Here is a 20,522-nt window from a genome sequence, read left to right on the forward strand (position 1 = left end):
GTGGAGATTGTCTCTACATTTTTTCTAACTTTAAAGTTTTGCTCTTTGCGTTTAGGTCTTTAATCCCCCTGGGATTGATTTTTGTGTATGATGTGGGACAGAGACATATTTTTTTTATTACATTGTCCTACGGATAAACATTCTAATAATACTATTTCTTTAAATGTACTTTTCCCCACTGGACCAAAAAAAAAAAAAAGTATCATATATTCAGCACTATTCCCCCCCCCTTCTTCTGCCTCCCCCACCCCCACCCTCACCCCGCCCCCACTCCGGTTCAAGCTGCTTGTTTCTCAGTCTAGTTGTGTAGGACACAGCTCCCTGGCCCCTGCTGGTATTATGAGCCTTAGCGCTCCCCCAGCCCTGAGGCAGTCGGTTGCCAGTCATTGGTCGGCCGCTCATAGCAGCTCACAGCAGCTCACGGCAGCTCACGGCAGTTCTCGCCGTCTGCCGACCCACGGCAGCACACAGCATCCTGGGCAGCCCACGGCAGCCCAAGTCCAGGGAGAGCGGTTGTTCACAACCTTAGCTGTAGAGGGTGCAGCTGACTAGCCCATGTGGGAATCGAACCGGTGACTTTGGTGTTATGAACACTGTGCTCCAACCACCTGAGCCACCGGGCCTGGCCCAGCATTATTTTTTTAAACGTGAGTTACTTCGTGATTTCAGTCAGGGATATAAAGAACACATGTCATACATTTTAATAAATTCAAAAAATCCTTCTGAAAATTATCTAAAGGATTTAGCAGTCATCATTCATTCTTGTAGTAAGCACAAGAATGTAACTTGCTAAAGGAACTTCTGAATATTCAATAATAATAGGAGGCAGCAAGAGATAACTATCCTGTTATAACAGAGGCACTGGCTAACACTAAGAAAATATTAATGTAAGTAATGTGACATTAAATTAATATTCCATTTCTTCTCACAAACAACTTGATTTGTTTAAAGACTTCCAATGGTTATCCATAGTAATTAATGAATAATTCATTTTTTGTACACAAAAATTCTAGTGGGGTTATTCAGGCATTGTTGCAGTTCACCATGAGCCATTGTCTCCTTGAAGTCAAGTTAAGCACTTTTGGGTTGAATAGAGGATTCTAATTACTTGAGTTCTAATTAAGGTATGATCATATCTACGATTTTTGTTTGTTTACAATTGTTTGAACCAACTCATGATTTTTGAGGCTCAACAAACTGTACTAGTTTAAGCCTTCATAAAAATAAAGTCAATGGGTACTTTTTTTGATGTTTTATCTATGGCTAAACAGATTTAACTTCACTTTATTTTTATTTTATTAATTCTTTTTATTTTTATTGGGTAATACTGGGGAACAGTGTGTTTTTCTGAGACCTGTCAGCTCCAAGTGAAGTCACTGATTTTTCAATCTTAGCTGTAGAGGGTGCAGCTCACTGGCCTACGTGGGAATTGAACCGGCGACCTTGGTATTATGAGCACTGCGCTGTAACCAACTGAGCCAACCAGCCGCCCTGCTTCACTTTAAATTATCATTAAACATCTACACAAATTGTGTTTGAGGAGGGTGTTAACTATTTAATACAAATTTTCAAATGACAAAGAACTTATCTTTATTTAACCTACCAAAATCACTGACTTCAAAAGCTTTCTTTTATGACCCAGCAATTTCATAACTAGGCATTTGCGTAAGATAAATGGATGCGTATGTCCACACAAAGACGGCACAGGGTGTTCACAGCAGCCTGTTCATAACAGTCCCAAATGTCCACCAGGAGGAAACGGCTAAACAAACGGGGACTGGTACAGGCAACACCATGAACAAATCTGAAAACCAGCTGAGTGGAAAGAAGCCAGATGCACACTCAAAACACTGTGTGACTCCATTTACATGACATTCAAAACCAGGGAATGCTAATCTATAGGGATAACAGTTACGAGTACAGTTGAGAAAAGGGTGCAGGGATTGATCAGACAGAGGCATGAGGGAATTTTCTGAGGATAGAAAACGTTCTTTATCTTGTTTTGAGTGAACGAATGCTTGCAGGGGTGTATATAATCGTGAAAATCCATCAAACTGATGGTTTAAGACTTGCACTGCCTGGCAGGTAAATTAGATCGTAACTAAAAAAAATGCAAAACAACTGCATATATATGATAGCATATCTTATGATTTGTCTGTATGCATCAATGTTTATTTAAAAATGTAGTAATTGTGCTCGCTTCGGCAGCACACATACTAACAACATAGTAACCACGATAATTAAGGAATGATATATTAGTTTATTTTCTAATTAAGTCATAAATTTTTAAATTTTTATTGCTGAAAATCCACAAAAACATATTTATACAACCTATTGCTTTTCTAATGAAAAATACAGTAAAAAATTCAAAGGTAAAAATTCCCCCCTTCTTCTGCCTCCCCCCCCATTCCGGTTCAAGCTGTTGTTTCTCAGTCTAGTTGTGTAGGACACAGCTCCCTGGCCCATGCTGGTATTATGAGCCTTGCGCTCCCTCGCCCCCGCTGGTCGGTGGACTGCTCACAGCAGCGCTCGCCAGCTGCCGGCCACTCACGCTGGCCACCAGCGGCTCATGGCAGCACATGCCGACCTCAGGCTGCTCACAGCAGCCCAGCTCCAGGGAGAGCCTTGTCCACAATCTTAGCTTACAGGGAACAGCTCATTGGCCCATGTGGGAATCGAACCAGTGACCTCTCCGTTAGGAGCAGGAGCTCCAACCACCTGAGCCATGGGGCCATCCCTAAAGGTAAAATTTTAAAGAAACAAAAATTAAGGACCTCCGACTTTCATTCTGAATTACAGATAAATATTTTGGCATGAATCTATACTATGTAGGGCATTTGCCTCAGTCTCCTTTAAAAGTATTGGGACATTCTTGCTTAAATTAAGGGCTCTGATCAGATGTTTTCCCTCTACTCACCATGTCCTTTATCTGTGTACAATCTGTCAGAAGGAAATCGCAGCGCTCAGACTGAATAAACTCAAGCTGACCATTCCAAAGTCATCTTCTTAAGAAATCCCACAGCAATGAAATGTCTACATTTTGAATTCTACAGTTTCTTCATAGGTTTCACCTGATTCTCAAGAAATATGATACCAAAAAGGGTCACTATCTTAGCGATGGCTGGTAAAGTTAAAGAGCTATTATGCATTTTTCCATTTCAACTGTAAGTATTATTTGACATCATTTCCCATGACTCTAAAAACTGCCTATGCCTTTTTGAGAATTACAAGTAAAATAAGAGAAAAGCACTTTTAAAACTCTATCATATTTAAATAGTTTATGATCAAGTGATCACTACTGCATGTCTGTGTTACAGACAAGTTTCTTTAAGAATTTTTTCCTTTATAATTATATTTTGAATGGTAATTAAAAACAGGGCCAACATCACTTAACCTAAAACTAGGTCATCTAGTAAATTCAACATCAGTTTTTCTTTAAATATTTTTATCATTTATTGAAAATATTAAGAAACCCACAAATCCAAAGTAGACATCAGTAACTGAAAAAGTTACATAAACTCTTATTTATCTTACATTTTCTATTTCTTTCTCTGATCTGAATCATTCCCCTCAGCTCACAGACACTCCTAAGTTTTTTCCATCTTAAAAAAAAGTATCCCTAAAATGAAACAGCAGTACAAAATGAAGTTATAATACCTAGTCTTTCTCTTTTGCTTCACTACCAATTTTTTTCAGTAATAAGTTACACTTTCTGTCTCCGTTTCTTATCCTTTCATCAACATTTATTGAGCACCACAGTGCAGTGAGACTCAACCCTTGCAGCACATTCACGCCATCCAGGAAGCTTTTTTTTTTTAATTAAAGAAGTAGAGAGGCTTCAGGCCTCTCCCACGAGTGAAACCTGTGCACCATGTTTGTTTATAAACTCTCCAGTTGACTCTAAGGCGCAGCTAGAGCTGAAAACCACTGTTCTAATATACACCAGGCACGACTGGAATTTCAAAGATGAATAAAACACAGGACCTGGCCCTGAAGAACACAGGAAATAACATCAGGTAAACCCATTACGGTTGGTAAATGCTATAGCAAATGTATGTACAAATTGCTGAGGGAGCAGAGACAGGCCAGGATACAAAAGATGAGGAGGAAGGCTTAGCGCCTGGTTATTGAAGGACGAGTGGTTTACAATGCAGACAAGAGGAAAAGGCCATTTCCAGAAGAGGGAAAACATATACTCACTGTCTAAACCCTGGTAATGTGGCTTTTCTTTCTGCTCCCTGCTCCAAACTCTAGAAAAACTGCTCTCTTAATGACCACCCATGATTTCTAGTGCACCACTTAGATAGTTGGCCTCATCTATATCAGTTTTCCAATCTGTAAAATGGGGATAATAACAAGGCTACTCTGACAATTGAGAGATTATAGTATAGTACTGGATATACAGTAGTAGATATAATTTCTCATCCCATTCTCTTAAATTCAAAGGCTTTTCTCAGTCCTATATTCTGTCTTAATCTCTACAACACTGGTCTGCTCCTTCTGGAAATTCTTTTCAAGTCCCATGACATGAGAACCTACTCTGTGCTAGGTACTCACTTCTACTTCAGGAATCACTCCTCAACCTCTTCTCCTATTCTTTAAATGAAAGTATATCCAAGAGTATATGCTCTCTGCCCTCTCCTCTTTGCACATCTAAACTTTCTCCTAAAAAGCTTATCTCTTCTGGTGGCTTTAACCTGCAAAGAGAGGATTTCCAAATCTGCATAAAATCTCTGGGCCTAAGCTCTTTCCCAAGCTCCATGCCTACATTTCCGTATATGCCAGGCTGTTCACATAGACATTCTACTAGGATCTCAAACTCAATATAACCCAAATCCAATTCAACATTACTTCTGCCAACTGTGCATCGTTTCCTGTGTCCTCTAGTTGCAGTGGTGGTACCACTTCCCAGTCATCCAGATTTTCACATACACAGTTACCTCTGGTTCTTCCCTCACCCCTACATTTACTCACCAAGTCCTGTCGATTCCAACTCTGAAATCTGTTAGCAATCGTTTCTTCCTCTGTCTTGTGAAACTACTTTAATTTGAGTTCTCGCACTTGACCCAGGTTCCCAACTGCTCTTACTGGCTTCAATCTGTCCAGACCTGTGGTTTTCAACCAGGAGCGAATCTGTCCCACAGGAGATATTTTGGATCAGCAGGGCTGCAGGGGTACTATTGGCATCATGTGGACCAGGATGCTAATAACATCCTACAACGCGTAGGACAGCCCCGACAACAAGGAGTTATCCTTCCCAAAATGTCAACAATGCTGAGGCTGAGAACCCATGTTTAACACGGGTTAATCTCTGCATCTCTTACTAGCAGAGTACCCCCTGCTTCTTCCCACTTTCCTGATTTTCCTTCCTGTGGTGTGCTCTCTGATATGACCTTATTATACACCAACGGAAGTCTATCCCCCTAGGCAGAAGTAATTTTTCTGTCTTCTGAATTTCCATGAACTTACTACTTTTTGATCCTGTACAGTATGTATAAATGTTACATATGTCTGATTCATCTGTGACTCTATGCATGTGTCTACCAAAGAGGTGACCAAATCACAAACTTTCAGTGAGTCTAAAATGTAAACTATGGTGTTATTACTTCTATTCACAAATACAATTCTCTTTTCCTTTCCTGACCTTTCTGAAATCAGGTTTTTAGATGTAACTTGTTTTCAAATCTGAGCAGAAGTTCAGTGACTCTAAGTATGTGTGTGTGTGTGTGTGGGGGGGGGGCAGGGGAGCTTTAAAACCAGCCTGCTATTCACTGCATTTCCTTCCCACTGCTATGGGGGCTGTGGAAAAAGGGCTAAGTTCAGACTGAAGTCCTCCAACAGCCTGAAACTACATGACTTCTGCTGCTGACCCACACTAGACATTTACAGAATGAGTGAAGAGATGTCGTACAAAGCCCCCACCACCCATCCCCCTCATGCTAAGATTTTAGGTTGTTTTTTAATGCATTATATCCTTGCTTACCCTGGTTCATAATCAACGTAAGATGCATAATTTTAGGTAACACTGAAAAAAGGGAAAATGCTACCAATGAAGTATCATAAGCCATTGATTGTATAACACAGTCTGATGTCAGAGATCTTAAAATATGGAAAATTATGAGCACTGAAATCAATGAAATATGGTATACTTGGTAAATAAATGAATGTGGAGACAGTTTTCAAAAATTATTTCCATTCACTGTCAACAGAAACTAAACAGAACTAAAATATGCAAGAAGTTCTCAACCATTAGGTTCATAATGGAACATGTAAATAAATGCAGTAAGTGATAGAATGGAGAAATTGTACATCCAATCTTGAAATAAAATTTGTGAAATTCTTCTTTTTTGACAACTGTAGATGTTTCTATGGAGTCCCTATTTTCTTTGATATGCATGAATCTCTTACAATAAATTACTGCTTCAGGCAATTAGGCTTTTGGGTCAGAGCACAAAACTGTAAGTCAATTTTTCCCATCATGCTTTTCACTTAAAAATCACTTTGTACTCTGCTCTAAGTGTTTTTATATCCCGTGTTATTACAGTAAAATGCAATGCTTTATGTATATAACTGTCCTTATTTTACGCAGAAATAGCTCCCAAATGCACTGAAAACACTACAAATTCGCTTTAATGTGCAAAGTCTGAAAATCCCCACTAATGTTATAGCAGCTATCAAGTTTCTGCTTGCTGTAGGAATTTTTACACTTTATTCATGCAATGATGGAATTAATTCACCTACAGAATATAACTAGGAACGAATATTTTCTACATTTATAGCTCACTGGTTGAGTTTACTTTTTGGTTAATAAGAACACTACTGAGTTTACATTAATTATGATGGAAAATAACAACAGCCTACATTGTTTTTACATACAATCAAACTTTCTGAAGCCAAATTATGGTTGTGCAGTGAGGGAAAAGTGTATAAACTGCTATAAAGAATATTTAGCATGTGTAAATGATTTGAACCATATCCAGTATCATCACCTATAACTCAGAGAGCACCAGGAATTCCATTTGACTGTCTGAATCTTTAAAATCTATAGCACTATTTAGAAATTAAAAAATTTAGGCACAACAAATTTATCCCCCAAAATTTGGCTTTATATGCTACTTCTACTTTTCATAAAACTCTAATGTTTTCTCTTTAATTTTCTGAATTCATGATTCTTTGTTCATTCATTCACTGAACCATTCTACCCATCATGTGCAGAACGACAGATGCTATAGACATTATTTCTGCACTTAGGAACCCCAACAGAATAGGGGGGAAATGACAAGTAAACAAGTAACTATTATTGAAAACTGTATTTAATACCAATACTATGTTATAGCATTCAGAAGAGATTAAACTAGCCATGCGATCTGAGCTAACCCTTGAGATGAGTATGACTTTCATCTTTCAAAAAAGGGGACAGACCAGGAGCAGTACCAACAGTCAAAGTGGTTAAGTCATGAGCAGAGTAAAATAACTACCACTTACTGTGTGTTTACTATATGCCAGCACCATTTATATTTATAGCAACTTAATGGAGAAGATACTTCCTGTTATAGCCCCACACATCAGAGGAAACTAAGGCTGCGAGATTAAATAATTTACCCGAGGTGCTAGACATGGACTAGCAAGCAAGTCTCTGAATTCACAGCATGATTAAATAAATTAACAGTATATACTGGAAATGCTGGAACTATTTAGGTTACAATGGAATACAAGGCCATGAACACCATTTTCAGGATTTGGGCTTCATTGTAAAGGCAATGGAGGATCCAGCAACTAAAAGTTTGGGAACAGAAAAACAACATATTAAAACATGGCTTAGATACAGGAAATTAGAGGGATGAATCTAGAAAGTCTGTAATAAAAGCCTAGTGGTGGCAAAAATAACAGAAGGGAAAGACTAGATATGAGAAAATCTTCTAGTCCTACTTTTCCTCAAGGCCTAGTCTTTATTTCTTCCTCAACAAAACTGTTCGTACAGTAAAATTTTATTACTAAACAACAGTAGTTAATAATATAAGTAATAGTTAATTTAATAGTTGTATTAACAGAGGTAAGAAACCAATTATTAATATAAACGAATTAACTTTTCAAGCAAGAAATAAATTATCTGCATAAGATACACTTTGATGATGGAAGTGACAAGGTTTAGAATCTGCAAGGTACAGAGCACAAGGAAAAAAAGTTAGAATAAAGCTGAAGTTAAAAACTTGGATGACTGGAACAATGGGAACAGAGACATAAAGAGAAATATGAGCTGGAGGAGATAGATTTCTGTCCCCCTTTGTGTAGAGGGAAGGAAAGGGGAATTTTGAATTTAGTTTTAGGCAAGTTCCATTTGAAGATCCCTCATTGTGACAGGAACAGCAGAAAAAAAATGTGTGACCAGTGCTCAGGAAAGAAGTTAGGGCTGGACTATGTACTTGAGACACACCATTAAGATAACAGCCGAAGCTATGGAATGGATTACTTTAATCACTGGGGGAAGGTGGGAGGATTTACAGAAAAAAAAAAAAAAAGATTCCTTCTAACCAACAATTAACTTCCTTCTGGAGTTCGGAGTGACTTCCTAGATTTTTCTCCCGTAGAGAGGGGTTTGGGAGTGGTTCTTCTCCAGCCTTACGCCACAATATCATATAATTTCAAATTCACAAAAATGCTTTACTGTAAGATACAGCTAACCCAGGAATGGAAAACGTGATTGTTTTTTTGGCCCAGTTTCTCTGTAAAATCTGTGGGACACACTACAGCATAAGACTAACTTAAAGAATATCACTGTTCTTCTTTGGATAACTTAATTCTTATTAACCCAATGGCCAAAGGTAAAAAGATTATTAAATTCACAGTGATATCCTCAAAAAACAATTGCATATGACTTAGAAAAGCAAAGACATACTTCTAGATTAATTTCTAAAATGCTTCCTACCATAGGGCATATGTGAAACTATACCAGTAGTATATTTTTAAATGTATTGAACAATAATAAACTTTGTTCTAAAACCAAAACACAAATTTAGAACACAACACTATTTGATGTTTAGTATTTACAATTTTTTTATTAAAAACAGAAAGAACCAGGTTTGTCCTTTTTCGAAATAAGCTGTCAACAAATTAAAAACAGATTAACCCAGGATCGTATTGGTCGTTTAAGGGAGCGAAATGTCACAAGAGCAACAACTTTGGATTCAGACAAACTCAGGTTTAAATATCACCTTTGCAACTTCCTACTTAGGTGTCCTTGGGTGAATCTGAAACCTTATTTTACTCATCTGTGAAATGGTAATAAAACCTATCTCAAATTAACAAATTTATAAAAATGAATGTATTGTCTAACTGAGCCAGATACATGCAAAGTATGGTACTACATAAATATTAACAGCTTCACTTCCTTACATCTGCAATCAATAATGGAAATTCCAAGAGCTTAAAAGTCCTAAAAGGGTATTTTTGAAAATTATAAACAATGTGGCAGAAAGAGCAACACAATTTAAATATTAGTTTAAAAACATCATCTTTAAATCCTCTCTGATTCCATACCAAACATCTTCCTCCCAAAAGATTACAAGAATATTTCTAAAGTGACAATATTAGAATCTAACTCAAAAGTTTAGTCAGTATTTTTCTTAGATTAGTAAATATAGCAATGAAATCTATATGCAAAATATCTATAGAATAGTGTTACAAAACTCAAAACAAAAACGAATTCCTTCAAATTAGAATTTTCATTCATTTCCTCTTAGAACATTGCGCTGGGCAAGCTTAGAGAATTAGACACACCCCACCCCCTGTATGGAGCTTAGTGCACAGAGTGTGGGGTAATATGGATTGTTGTCACCTCATCACTATTTTAGGCCTTCCCAACACCTGGCTGGTCTGTATTAGCTCCCACACTGAGTACTCTCTTCAGCGAGATTTCTAGCGACTTGAGCTACAACCACCACTTAAGAACGATGGAATAAAAACATGACAATCTCTTTAACAAACTTTTCAGCACTACTTAATTTTAAATGTGTGTGTGTGTGTGTGTACAAGAGCATACATTTTCAGTTATCAACTTATAGTGATTTACCAATGATACACATGTGAAAACTGCACAGCAACTTTGTGTATACAGGGATCTCTCTGCCTACCAGGTCTCTGGGTTATGGAGAATCTTGTTGCGGTCCTCATTTTGTTGTTTTATTATAGCTTTCACCAAAAAGCACAGAGAAAAAAAGATTTCCAACACTAAAGATGAGGCTGACCTCAGCACCGACATAAGAAGGAGATGGAACACTACATTTCCGTGCTAGAACACAGGATGTAAAAACACTTGGAGTGGAGAGTTCCAACTGAAAAGTATCCTTAGGCTTGGATTAGGATTTCTTAAAACACCATGATGTTTGTGTTTCCTACATGGCTGTACTGCTTTGGAACTTAAAAAAATAAACAATGTTAAATTAAGAGTGGACACTTAAAAAACTGCAACAACCATCTTATTTATGTCAGTTACTTCTGAGTTTGAGAAACGTCAAGGTCCTTTCCAGGAAATACTCAAAATCAGTAGGGTCCCCACACCACCTCACTGGGGAACGGGGCCTCACAGTAGCCAAAGGAAACGGCAAATAAGAGAGAACTAGTTCAATGATCAGATTTCTTATGTTAAATGCCTGACAACTTAAGTCGTTCATCTGGTTCCAAGGCTGTCGCATCATTTAAGATACAGTAAAAGGAGTTGCACAATCTCCCCTCTTCGACAGAATTCCTAGCAGGACGCAGAGGCGCCACCAAACCAGCCCCCGGAGGGGCTGCTGCCAACCTGGGCAGGAAACTCCTGGGGAGGGGTCTTTTGGTGAGCAACTCCCCGGCCTCCTAGGGAATACGGAAGCTGCAAAGCCTACAGCTAAAGACGAAATAAGAAAAGGAAGAAAAATAAGAGGCAGACTGCCACCGGGAAAGGAAAAAGAGCGTCGAGAACCAGGAAAGGAAGCCTTTTGCTACTGGGCGGAGGGATTAGAAGGGAGAACTCAAGGTCTGCTTCCTAAGCCATTTTTTCCTCTTACCCTTCACCCCGGCTACACTCCAGCCAGGCCGTCAGGCTGGGCAGTGCCCTTGGGAAGCCCGCAGGCCGGGCCGCAGACCCCTTTACAGTCCCCAGCCTGGCGCAGGGCCCGCTGCCCAGGCCCAGGGCGAGGGTCCCCGCGCCGCTGCCCCGCGCGACCCCGCCCGCTGCCCGCCCGTCGCGCCAGGCGCCGCCGCCCGGCTCCCGCTTCCTATTTTCAGAGCACACACCCTACAAGGAGTGGAGCGAGCAGGCCAGGCGGAGACCTGCCCCCGCGCGGGCCTCGGGTGACTGACAGGGGCAGGCACTGGGGCGCAGCGAGGAGAGGGGGGCAAAGGCAGCCGAGGGCACAGACCAATGCCCTTCGCCGGCGGCCAGCCTCCGGGCTTATACTCCAGGGCCCCGCTGGCCCCCGGGCCAACGGCCCCGCCGCCCCCGCAGCACTTACCTTCTCCTCATCAGACAACTGCTCCTCCAAATCCGCCATTTTCCTTCTGGCGACAAACCGCGGCGGCGGCGGCAGCCACCTGACTTCCCCCTTTCTGTGCGGTCCTCCGCGCCGCGCGCGCCCCAGCCAGGGAGGGGCCAGGAGCCCAGACCACCGCGCACGCGCCCAGGGAGCCCCGCCTCCTTTCCCCGGCTCGCTGGGCCGGAGTGCGGGGCGCGTGCGCAGAGCCTCGAGGGGCTAGGGAGAGGGAGGAGTCGCTATCCGCCGCCTGCTGCAGGCTTGTCAGCGTGCTGGGTATGTGGTTCTTTCCCACCAGTGACCATATGCACCCAGTCTGCAACAAGTACATCCTGAGCCCTTGATTATGTTCCCATTAAGGCCTGAACTCTGCCAGCTAAAATGTGAAAAGTGTACGAATAGAAGCTTTTTAAACATTTTGTTTTTTAAAAAATTACTAGAAAAACACAGCTTTCCTTAAAATATACAGACAACCCAGTCCATAATTGAAAGATTGCTCTTGATATATTGATTTATTCATTAAAGAAGTATTTATTGGTCCTTTATGGTGTGCCGGGTACTGTATTAGTCTCTATGCATATACACTTGCACAATGTTAAGCAAAAACCAGAGAAACCTGTTTTCAAACCTACACTGAACAGTTAGGGAAGGCACTGTACTATTGCAGGGGAAAACAAAGTTATGTTTTAGACATGGATCCTACTCTTGAGAATAGGGTTGCCAGATAAAATACAGAAAACCCAGTAAAATTTGAATTTCAGATAAACAATGAATATATATTTTAAGTATAAATATGTCCCATGAAGCATTTGAGATATATTAAAAAAATGTTTTCAAATTTTATTGGGCATCGGTATTTTTATTTGCTAAATCTGGCAACCCTACTTCTGAAGCTTAAAGTTTAGCAAGAAAGTGATGATGTAGTCAAAGCTTAGCTGGCTAGGAATCTTGTTAAGATGCACTTGCTGAGGCAGCGGGTAGAAGATGGGCTGGAGAATCTGCATTCCTAACAAGCTCCCAGGTAATGCCAACGCTGTTGGCCTGGACGCCACCCTGAGTAGCAAGACCTTGGAGTTTAGACAGGAGTTAAGACTAGCCATTATGTTCTATACCTAAACCGAATGCAATGTTCTCTGTCGATAAAAATATATATTAAAAAGACTTTACTCAGTAGAAAGTTGACAACTTTTGCACAGTGATATAACATCATCAGAAATATGTTTAGAATGATGACTCTGACAGCTACATATAAATGACGCATGAGAGTACCTTAGAGAGTTCACATGCAAAATGCTATTAATAAGTAATTTACTAAGGGTTCATAATGTGCAAATCATTTTTTCTTGTGGATGGAAAGTGAACAGAAACCATGCTGTTGAAAAGCTCATAGTCCATTTAGGGAGAGAACTAATGGGGAAGCTTGCTGAAACATGCAGGAAAAAGCGGGTGTTCTATTGAGGATAAATGGTGCGGAGAAGACATGCTAGAGAATAAACCACACAGTTTGGTCAAGGACCTCACTGGATGTAAATCAACAGCATTTTTATTCTTTTACAGTTTACAAATCATTGCTTCATTGATTTCTCACTGCAAGTAAGGTATGAAGTAAGGTATTTAATCAGCATTATTATACCCATTTTACAGGAGACAAAACTAAGGTTCAATATTTATCCAAGTTTGAACGGCTCCAAAGTGCCTGAGTTAGGATTGGAACCCAGGCATCTTATTCTATATGCCATGTTCTTTCCCTTTTGAGATATTTTTTCTCTCTAAATTCCAGATGCTCTCCATCAAATAAAACTTAATGAAAGCGCTTACTCTTCCATCCCATCAATTCTATTCACCATCACATACTGCATCAACAGTACTTCCTTTTTTCTTCTCCTTCTGCTTTTTGGTTTCCGTTTACTCAGCAACATCTAATATCAATAATTTGTATACAGTGGGTACTCAGAAACTGTTGTTGCTTGATTAATTGGCTGCCCTCTTCCTTTAAAAACACCACTCAAATCTGGCAATGTTTTGCAATAATTTGAATCAGACTATGTTTGGAATCGTAGCCTTAGTGATACTTTACATGTGGTTTCCCATGTGACACAATCAGCAATTAGGTAAAATTTCTGATAATCCTTTCGAAAAAGTCCCAAAACCACCCTCCCAATACCACCCTTGGTCAGTCCCAATACCACCCTCTTGATATAGTTGCAAGGAATAACTGAAATCATGTAAAACTAGGAATTCTGGGAAGATTTCTAAGCCACCATGCAAAATAGGTATAAATATGGACTGACCATTATATGAATGCAAGTAGAAATGTGGTATTGGTATTCTTTTTTAAATTGGGGAACAGTGTGTTTTTCCAGGACCCATCAGCTCCATGTCAAGTCATTGTTTTCAATCTGGTTGTGGAGGGCGCAGCTCACTGGCCCATGTAGGAATCGAACCTGCGAACTTCCTGTTATGAGCACTGTGTACCAACCACTGAATCAACCAGCTGCCCAGGTATTCTTGATATACAGTTATTTTATAACCAAAAGAAGCAATATATTCCTCCCATTCACAACTCTCCCTACTATGTGAGAATTTCTACTCCTTTCTCATTTAATTTCTAAACTCACCTTTCTTCTACTTTACTGCACCATAACCTATTTTTTTTAAAGTTTTTCCTTTTGTAGTGTTAGTTTTTGAGTTATTTGTATGCTTTTAAATCTACTTTCCTGTGGATGTGCTGTATGTCCTCAATTATATTTTAAGCTTGTCAAGGTCAGAGGTTACCTAATTTCATAGAATTACAATCTTGCAGTCAATCTAGTGCAAGACTCTCATTTGGCAGATAAGTTGAGCTTTAGATAAATTAAATGACTTGATAAAAATTGCACATCTACATCTACATGATATTATTTGAGAACCAATGTCCTGATGGTCAGGTTCATGTTCTATCCTTTATATGATACATTACATACACACATACATATAATATAACATATATATCTCAATCATATAATGTACAATGAGATGATAAATATTCAAATTAGTGACTGACCACTAAATAGTTGTACCAAATGTAGACTTCATAATAATAACATATTATTTAATCTCTGTATTGGAAAACTAGTATCTGTAGTTTAAACCTGTGGCTTACCTTACTTCTGAAGAAAACTACCAGTGTTAGACAACCAATATTTTGCTGTTACTGTTTCATTGTGGGGAAGAGCCAGGAGTGCAGTTTCCAGGCCTCATGTGGAAAGGTACTGGCTCAGGTAGTAAATGGCCATCAACTGTGATTGGAGGCCATCAGCTGTGGCTAGTTGGCCGTCAGCTGTAACCAGTGAGCCATTGGCCACTAATATAACTGCCGTGGCTACGCTAGCAGAAAATGGGGGCTAGCAAGAAGCTGGTGGCTGGCAAGTGCAGATTGCGGTTAGCACAGCAGAGTGTGGGTTGAGGATTGCAGAGGCAGATTGCAGTTAGCAAGTGAGGTTGGTTGGCAGAGACAAGTAGACGGCAGGTATAGGATAGTGTGGCTCTTGCTTCCTGTGTCTCCAACCCAGCCACCAGTGAGAATATAGTGGTATGACTCCCCTATCTATGGCTCCATGGGTGTTCCTTTTGGCCTCACCGTGTCCTGCGTTCTTATGTGGGGAGCGGGACCAGAGACGCTGCATGACTCCCCGCATGACATTCATGTTCAATGAACATAACGGGTCTCAAGTAATCTTCTTTATGGCAGTAGAAAAGTATCAGCAATCACGTATATTTAAGAAGTAATTGTCTTTGTAAATCAAATAATTGCCTAAACTATTGGTTACTTGTAGTTAAGTGTGCCCTACCTGTTGTCCATTTCCTTAACTAGATTTGAAAAGGTCCACGCAAACGGTAGCCCTGGAAGCCTGACATGTATCACTCTAGAGCTACTAAGGCATTATTGAAGAAGCTTGTTTTCAATTCCTCCCCTCTCCTGAACATGCTAGCCTTCATAATTTGATTCTTCCCAACCTCAACAAACCCACCTCTGCCACAGCTCTGAATGCACACATTATGGAAACACAAAAAGCTACTTACTGAGGCATCACAATTTCTCGTGCCTCTGATGAAGCCCTATCTGAAACATTCTTTGCTACCTATTCTTTAAAATTCACTTCAGTTATCCCTTTTCCCATGAAATCTGCATTGAGTCCTCTAGCTGAAGCTAGTAATTTCTTCTAGATTCCCATAGAAAGTTTTCCGTGTATCTTTGCTGTGTACTCAAATGGTGAGGTGTACAGATTTTATAGTCAGTAAGTCGTGGATTCTGGTCTTGGTTCCAGTGCCAGTTAACTTGGACAACTTGCTCTGGACTCCTTGGTTTCTTCGTCTATACACTGGAGATAAAAATGATACCTCCCTCATATGGCTGTTGTGTGGAATTAATGAGACAGTTTAAGTGCTTAGCATCCAGCCATAGCAAAGGTCTCAATAAATGTTACTAGCTGTTGTCATGTTGTAATACCAGTCTGCTCCTTCACAACATGGCTATGTCTTAATTAGCTGTTTGATAAATGCAGAGTCTGGCTCATAAGTGCTTACAAAAGCTTTGTTGGAATGCAGACTGATTGAATGACTTTTTCATTTTATATCCCTAAATGGGAGCTGAAAAATTGAGCTAGCCACCTACCCACATGGGGTGTAGAGATTGCCCAAAAATGTGGCTCTGGGTGTCCAGAACAGGAAAAGAAACACTTTCCCCAGAAAAACCCAAATCATAGTAATACTCCTACTCTTTCCGACTCTACATTCAGTCACCCCTTACATATCTCTCTAATCAATTTCCTGCTCCTTAATTTCTGTCAAATGTAAGTTCAAGCCTTCAGCATTGTCATACCATGTCCCAAATGAATTATAGGATGTGTTGAGTTGAGTGCCCATGGGAGTGCCCAAGGTGTATGCCTTTAGAGTGAGGCAAGGAAATTCTCAACCTTCTACGTATTTCCATTAACTTATCTGAACTATTATCACATCATCTATCAGACACACAAAACAAAAACAAACAAACAAAACAAACTTGCTTTACCCCTTCTAGCTCCCATTCCCTTTCCTTCTTCCCATAGGTAACCACTAACCTGAATCAGTCCCATCCATATTGGTTCTTTCCCAACACAAAACTGTTGGTTTTTCGTCTTTTTTATCCACTTAATATGGTACCTCATTCAAAAAGTATTTATGGAATGAATTATTATGATTTCTTGGAAAAGTCTTGAAAATAACATGAATAAAGAATATTAGAGTATTTTCTCACTTGAAAAAAATCTCCCTACATAGCAACATAAATTATGGGGCATAAATGAAAAATGAAGTCCAACTCTTGGTCTGGAAAGGTGAAGCAACACAATGAACAGATTTGCTGGTAGTGAGTGAAAAGATAAATTCAACAGCTTTAGTTTTTTTTTAACCTTAGTGTCTGGTAATACTATGAATTCTTATTTGGATTCAGTAATAGCAGTATAGTAGAAAAATAAGTTTGTCATTTATGTTTTCCCCAGCCATACCAACCTACAATAATATTGTGTTTCTCTAACTCAGGTCTAATCCAAAGAATTGCAAGAGATCCTGCCCCAATTCCTTTCTCTGGGTTCTTTGGGGGTGCCACAGTGATCCACCCGCATGTGTTTACACGGCCATCTTCTTTTGTCCTTTTATAAAGACCTTCAGCACCTCAGCTGCTCCCTCTCTCATCAGACCTCTCCCAGGTTCGTTGCTTTAACATTTTTCCTGATGCTCCCTTCATGGGACAGATGGCTCAGTGCTCACGTTAGCTCACCTTCATCTTCTGTGACTTTAGCTCCATCCATTGCATGTAGGTGCTGGGCAATGCCTGGCCATTGTCCCAGCCTGGGTGGTGGGGTACTCAACTTCTTCCGTTTTCTCCTGTGAGCGGCTTCTGACGAACAGAGCTGTAGCAGATACTGTGAATGCTCCTACCAGATCCCTTGGATCACTGGGACCCTTTCTGTGCTTCAGGGCTTTTTGCCTCCACTTCAGAGAACCTACAATTATTTGGGGAAGGACTGACTGCTCCTGGCTACTGAGGTGGCTTTGTCAGCAAGCACAGAGCTGGGAGTTTAGGTTCAGTGGAATAGTTCTTAACCAAGGCTGCTGGGGTACACGACCTCAGCCAGCTAGCCTCAGGTCAGAACAACTCTAAGGTGTAATGTACATTACAGATTTCCCCAGAGGGAGAAGGCCAATCTCAACTTGCCTTTTCCCCCTTTTCTGGGAGTGACTGAGGCATGAAAAGTTACCAGTGTAGGAGCACAAGAACAGCGATAGAACAGAAGATGGGTATTGCACATCAGTGCATTCTGGTACTTCAGACTGGGGGTCAGGGGGCCAGCAATCAAACTGGGAGAACCCCACCAGGGTTGAAGGAGCCTTCAGGATAAGCCTCAGAATGTTGATTCGGAGGGACTACTCTTCCTTCAGTAGGACTAGCCCAGGCAATGGTGTGGGGGCTAATTTGGTAGGTGTCGTTATATGTGGAGATGAATAGAGAGAGCAAAGCCAGGGATGTACCCAGATTGTACTTGACACTGTGCAAAGCAGACATGGAAGACAGAGAATTTCAGACTATAGGACACCACCTGTGTCCTAAGGTAACTCACATTCTGGTTGTGAAAGGCTAGAACTCAATACATAAAAAGGTACCCCTCCAAGCAGTATATGGTAAGTACAAAATAAATGGCACAAATGAGAAATGTGTTCTCTATACATATGAGATAGGATGTGTCAAAAGTTCAGAAATAATAGAAGTAAAACCAATGAATTACTGAAGTAGTAATTAATACAAGTTTATTGTACACACCTCAAAAAGACAGTTTGCAAACAGGGGGCTCTCAAACCAAATATGGGATGAGGCTCAGGGCTGTATTGTTATAAAGTAGCCTATATAGTGAGAATGCAGTGACTGTTTATTCTTCACAGAGACTGGTTAGAATATTAGAATTTTCTTAAATGATATCAATTTGTGGAAACCTTTCAAGTTTTGCTTATGATTTCCAGAAGCATAAGTAAGTAAGAAATGACCCAGAACAAGTTAGCCTTTCAAAATAAGCTAAATTAAGCTTTGTTTGTATGACGAAACTGATTTTGTCTGCTCAGGGAATTTTCAAGTTTGCTTTCCACTTCTTTCTTATTTTAACAGATGTAAATCATATTGAAACAATGGATGAAATGAAGAAATAGATTTTAAAATTGTATTCCTCTTATGTATTCCTTAATCTGCTATGCTGCCTAACTCATGACTGAAGTGTGAATTTAAAGCATATTACAATGTTAAATTATTTTTTTATTTTTAATCTTAATACTTCCAAAGAAAATCTAGATTCTAAAGATAAGTGTACATGTGATGGCTTCTTTGAGTTCATATACTAACCGCTTCTTAGAGGAATTGGATTATTTTAGGAAACAGTTTCCTAATTTCATAATTTTAACATAGTAGGACAAAGTAAGAGATTAATGCAGGACATATTATAACAGACTGTTTTGAATGGCATTGAGGAAAGGGATGTCTACATCTGGGGAAAGTAATTTCCTTTTGTAAGAAGACATCTTCGGTTTAACATTTCTGGATTTCACCTTTTGGGAGAATTAATTGTATGGTTTCTGCTAGTGTAATCATTCCAAGCCTCAATTTCATCGTCCATTAAAAGGGGAACAATGGTAATATTTACCTATGTGTTTTGGGAGGATAAAATGATGTATAAATGTATAAAGTTTAATTATATAAAGTGTGTAACACTTTATAACTATATAAAAGCAGTGCTATTGAATTCTATTTATTCATCTTCACTGTGATGACTGTAATGAATATATCAAATATTTCCACGGATGTTTAACCTTTTATTTAAGTGAAACATTACAAAGATATTTCCTTCAGTTTGTTTTGACATTATCCTATCTTGCAATTGTGTGGATAAAAAAGCCTTCTGAAACAAAGGAAAGTGTCGATTTAGAATACACAGGTCTGTTTTTTTTCACTTAAAAAGTCCAATGATCTCTTAACCTTTTTGTCTAATTCAAAGATTTATTGTGAAGCTTGCATAAAATAACGTATGAAAGGTGCTTTCTAAAATAAAAAGTGCTGGATGAACGTAAAGCAGTATCTTTAAAGGACATTATGTCTTGTGACATCAGTAACCTCATTCATATTTCTTCTGATTGTGTCTCTAATGTACTCAAGTCTAATAATCCATGAGCAGTTCTGCAAAAACATTTGTTATGCTTCTGTTACGTTTTAGCTCTCTACTAATCATTTAAGATGTAGCAATTAGGTCCCTGCCTTCATAGAGCTTATTATTTAGATTAGAAACATACAGTAAACAAATAAGCACTCAAATAACAATGTAATTACAATTGTGATAAGTGCAATGATAAAATGTGTAGCATGATTTGAGTGTACAGGTTGGGAGATAATTCTCAATGAGCCTTTCACATTTCTACACGTCTTGCAAGCTGACTGACTACCCTTTGCTCTGGACTATTTTTTTGAAGAGAGTTTGCCTAGCAAACAGCTTTGGCAGATAGTGCCTTGCTCCAGAGCAAAGCGTAGGCATGTTTACCGCCCATTATAAAAGGTTCTGGTTTCTTAAACTCAAGGTTCCACTCATAATACACCCCATTTCACGTGCAGGTTTCCATCTGGATCCATCTGTGCTGCCATATGAGATGAGGACAAGAGAAATGAATGCAAATATGCTGATGCTTTTGTAGCTTGCTGTGTCAGGAGCAGTAAAGTCCTTTGTCTCTTAGCCAGGGATCTTGTATTTTCTGCCACATCCATGAAACTGACAGGCTAACTTGTTAGCTTGAAAGCAGAATAGAATCACAGACTCATTATAAAAGTGGATCAATTTTAGGAAGTGACATTTAAGCCTCTTGTCTAGCCTCCCTTCAATTAAATTTTTTAAATAAATCTTATTTTACGGTAAAATGCTTGAAATATGCAGATAAGAATAGAGATTAACACAGAAACATCTGCAT

General features: G+C 39.4%; 1 protein-coding gene across 1 annotated transcript in view; it reads right to left on the bottom strand.

The window, feature by feature from the left end:
• Window positions 1–11,646, bottom strand: part of CAPZA2 (capping actin protein of muscle Z-line subunit alpha 2) — a 47,068-nt gene extending 35,422 nt beyond the window's left edge. Inside the window, exon 1 of the mRNA XM_019743218.2 lies at window positions 11,490–11,646. Coding sequence (XP_019598777.1) covers window positions 11,490–11,528 — 39 coding nt within the window. The 5' untranslated portion in view covers window positions 11,529–11,646. The remainder of the gene's footprint in view (window positions 1–11,489) is intronic.
• Window positions 11,647–20,522: the final 8,876 nt, after the last annotated feature.

This window comes from Rhinolophus sinicus, linkage group LG11 (genome assembly GCF_036562045.2).
Source record: "Rhinolophus sinicus isolate RSC01 linkage group LG11, ASM3656204v1, whole genome shotgun sequence".
NCBI classification, from domain to species: domain Eukaryota; kingdom Metazoa; phylum Chordata; class Mammalia; order Chiroptera; family Rhinolophidae; genus Rhinolophus; species Rhinolophus sinicus.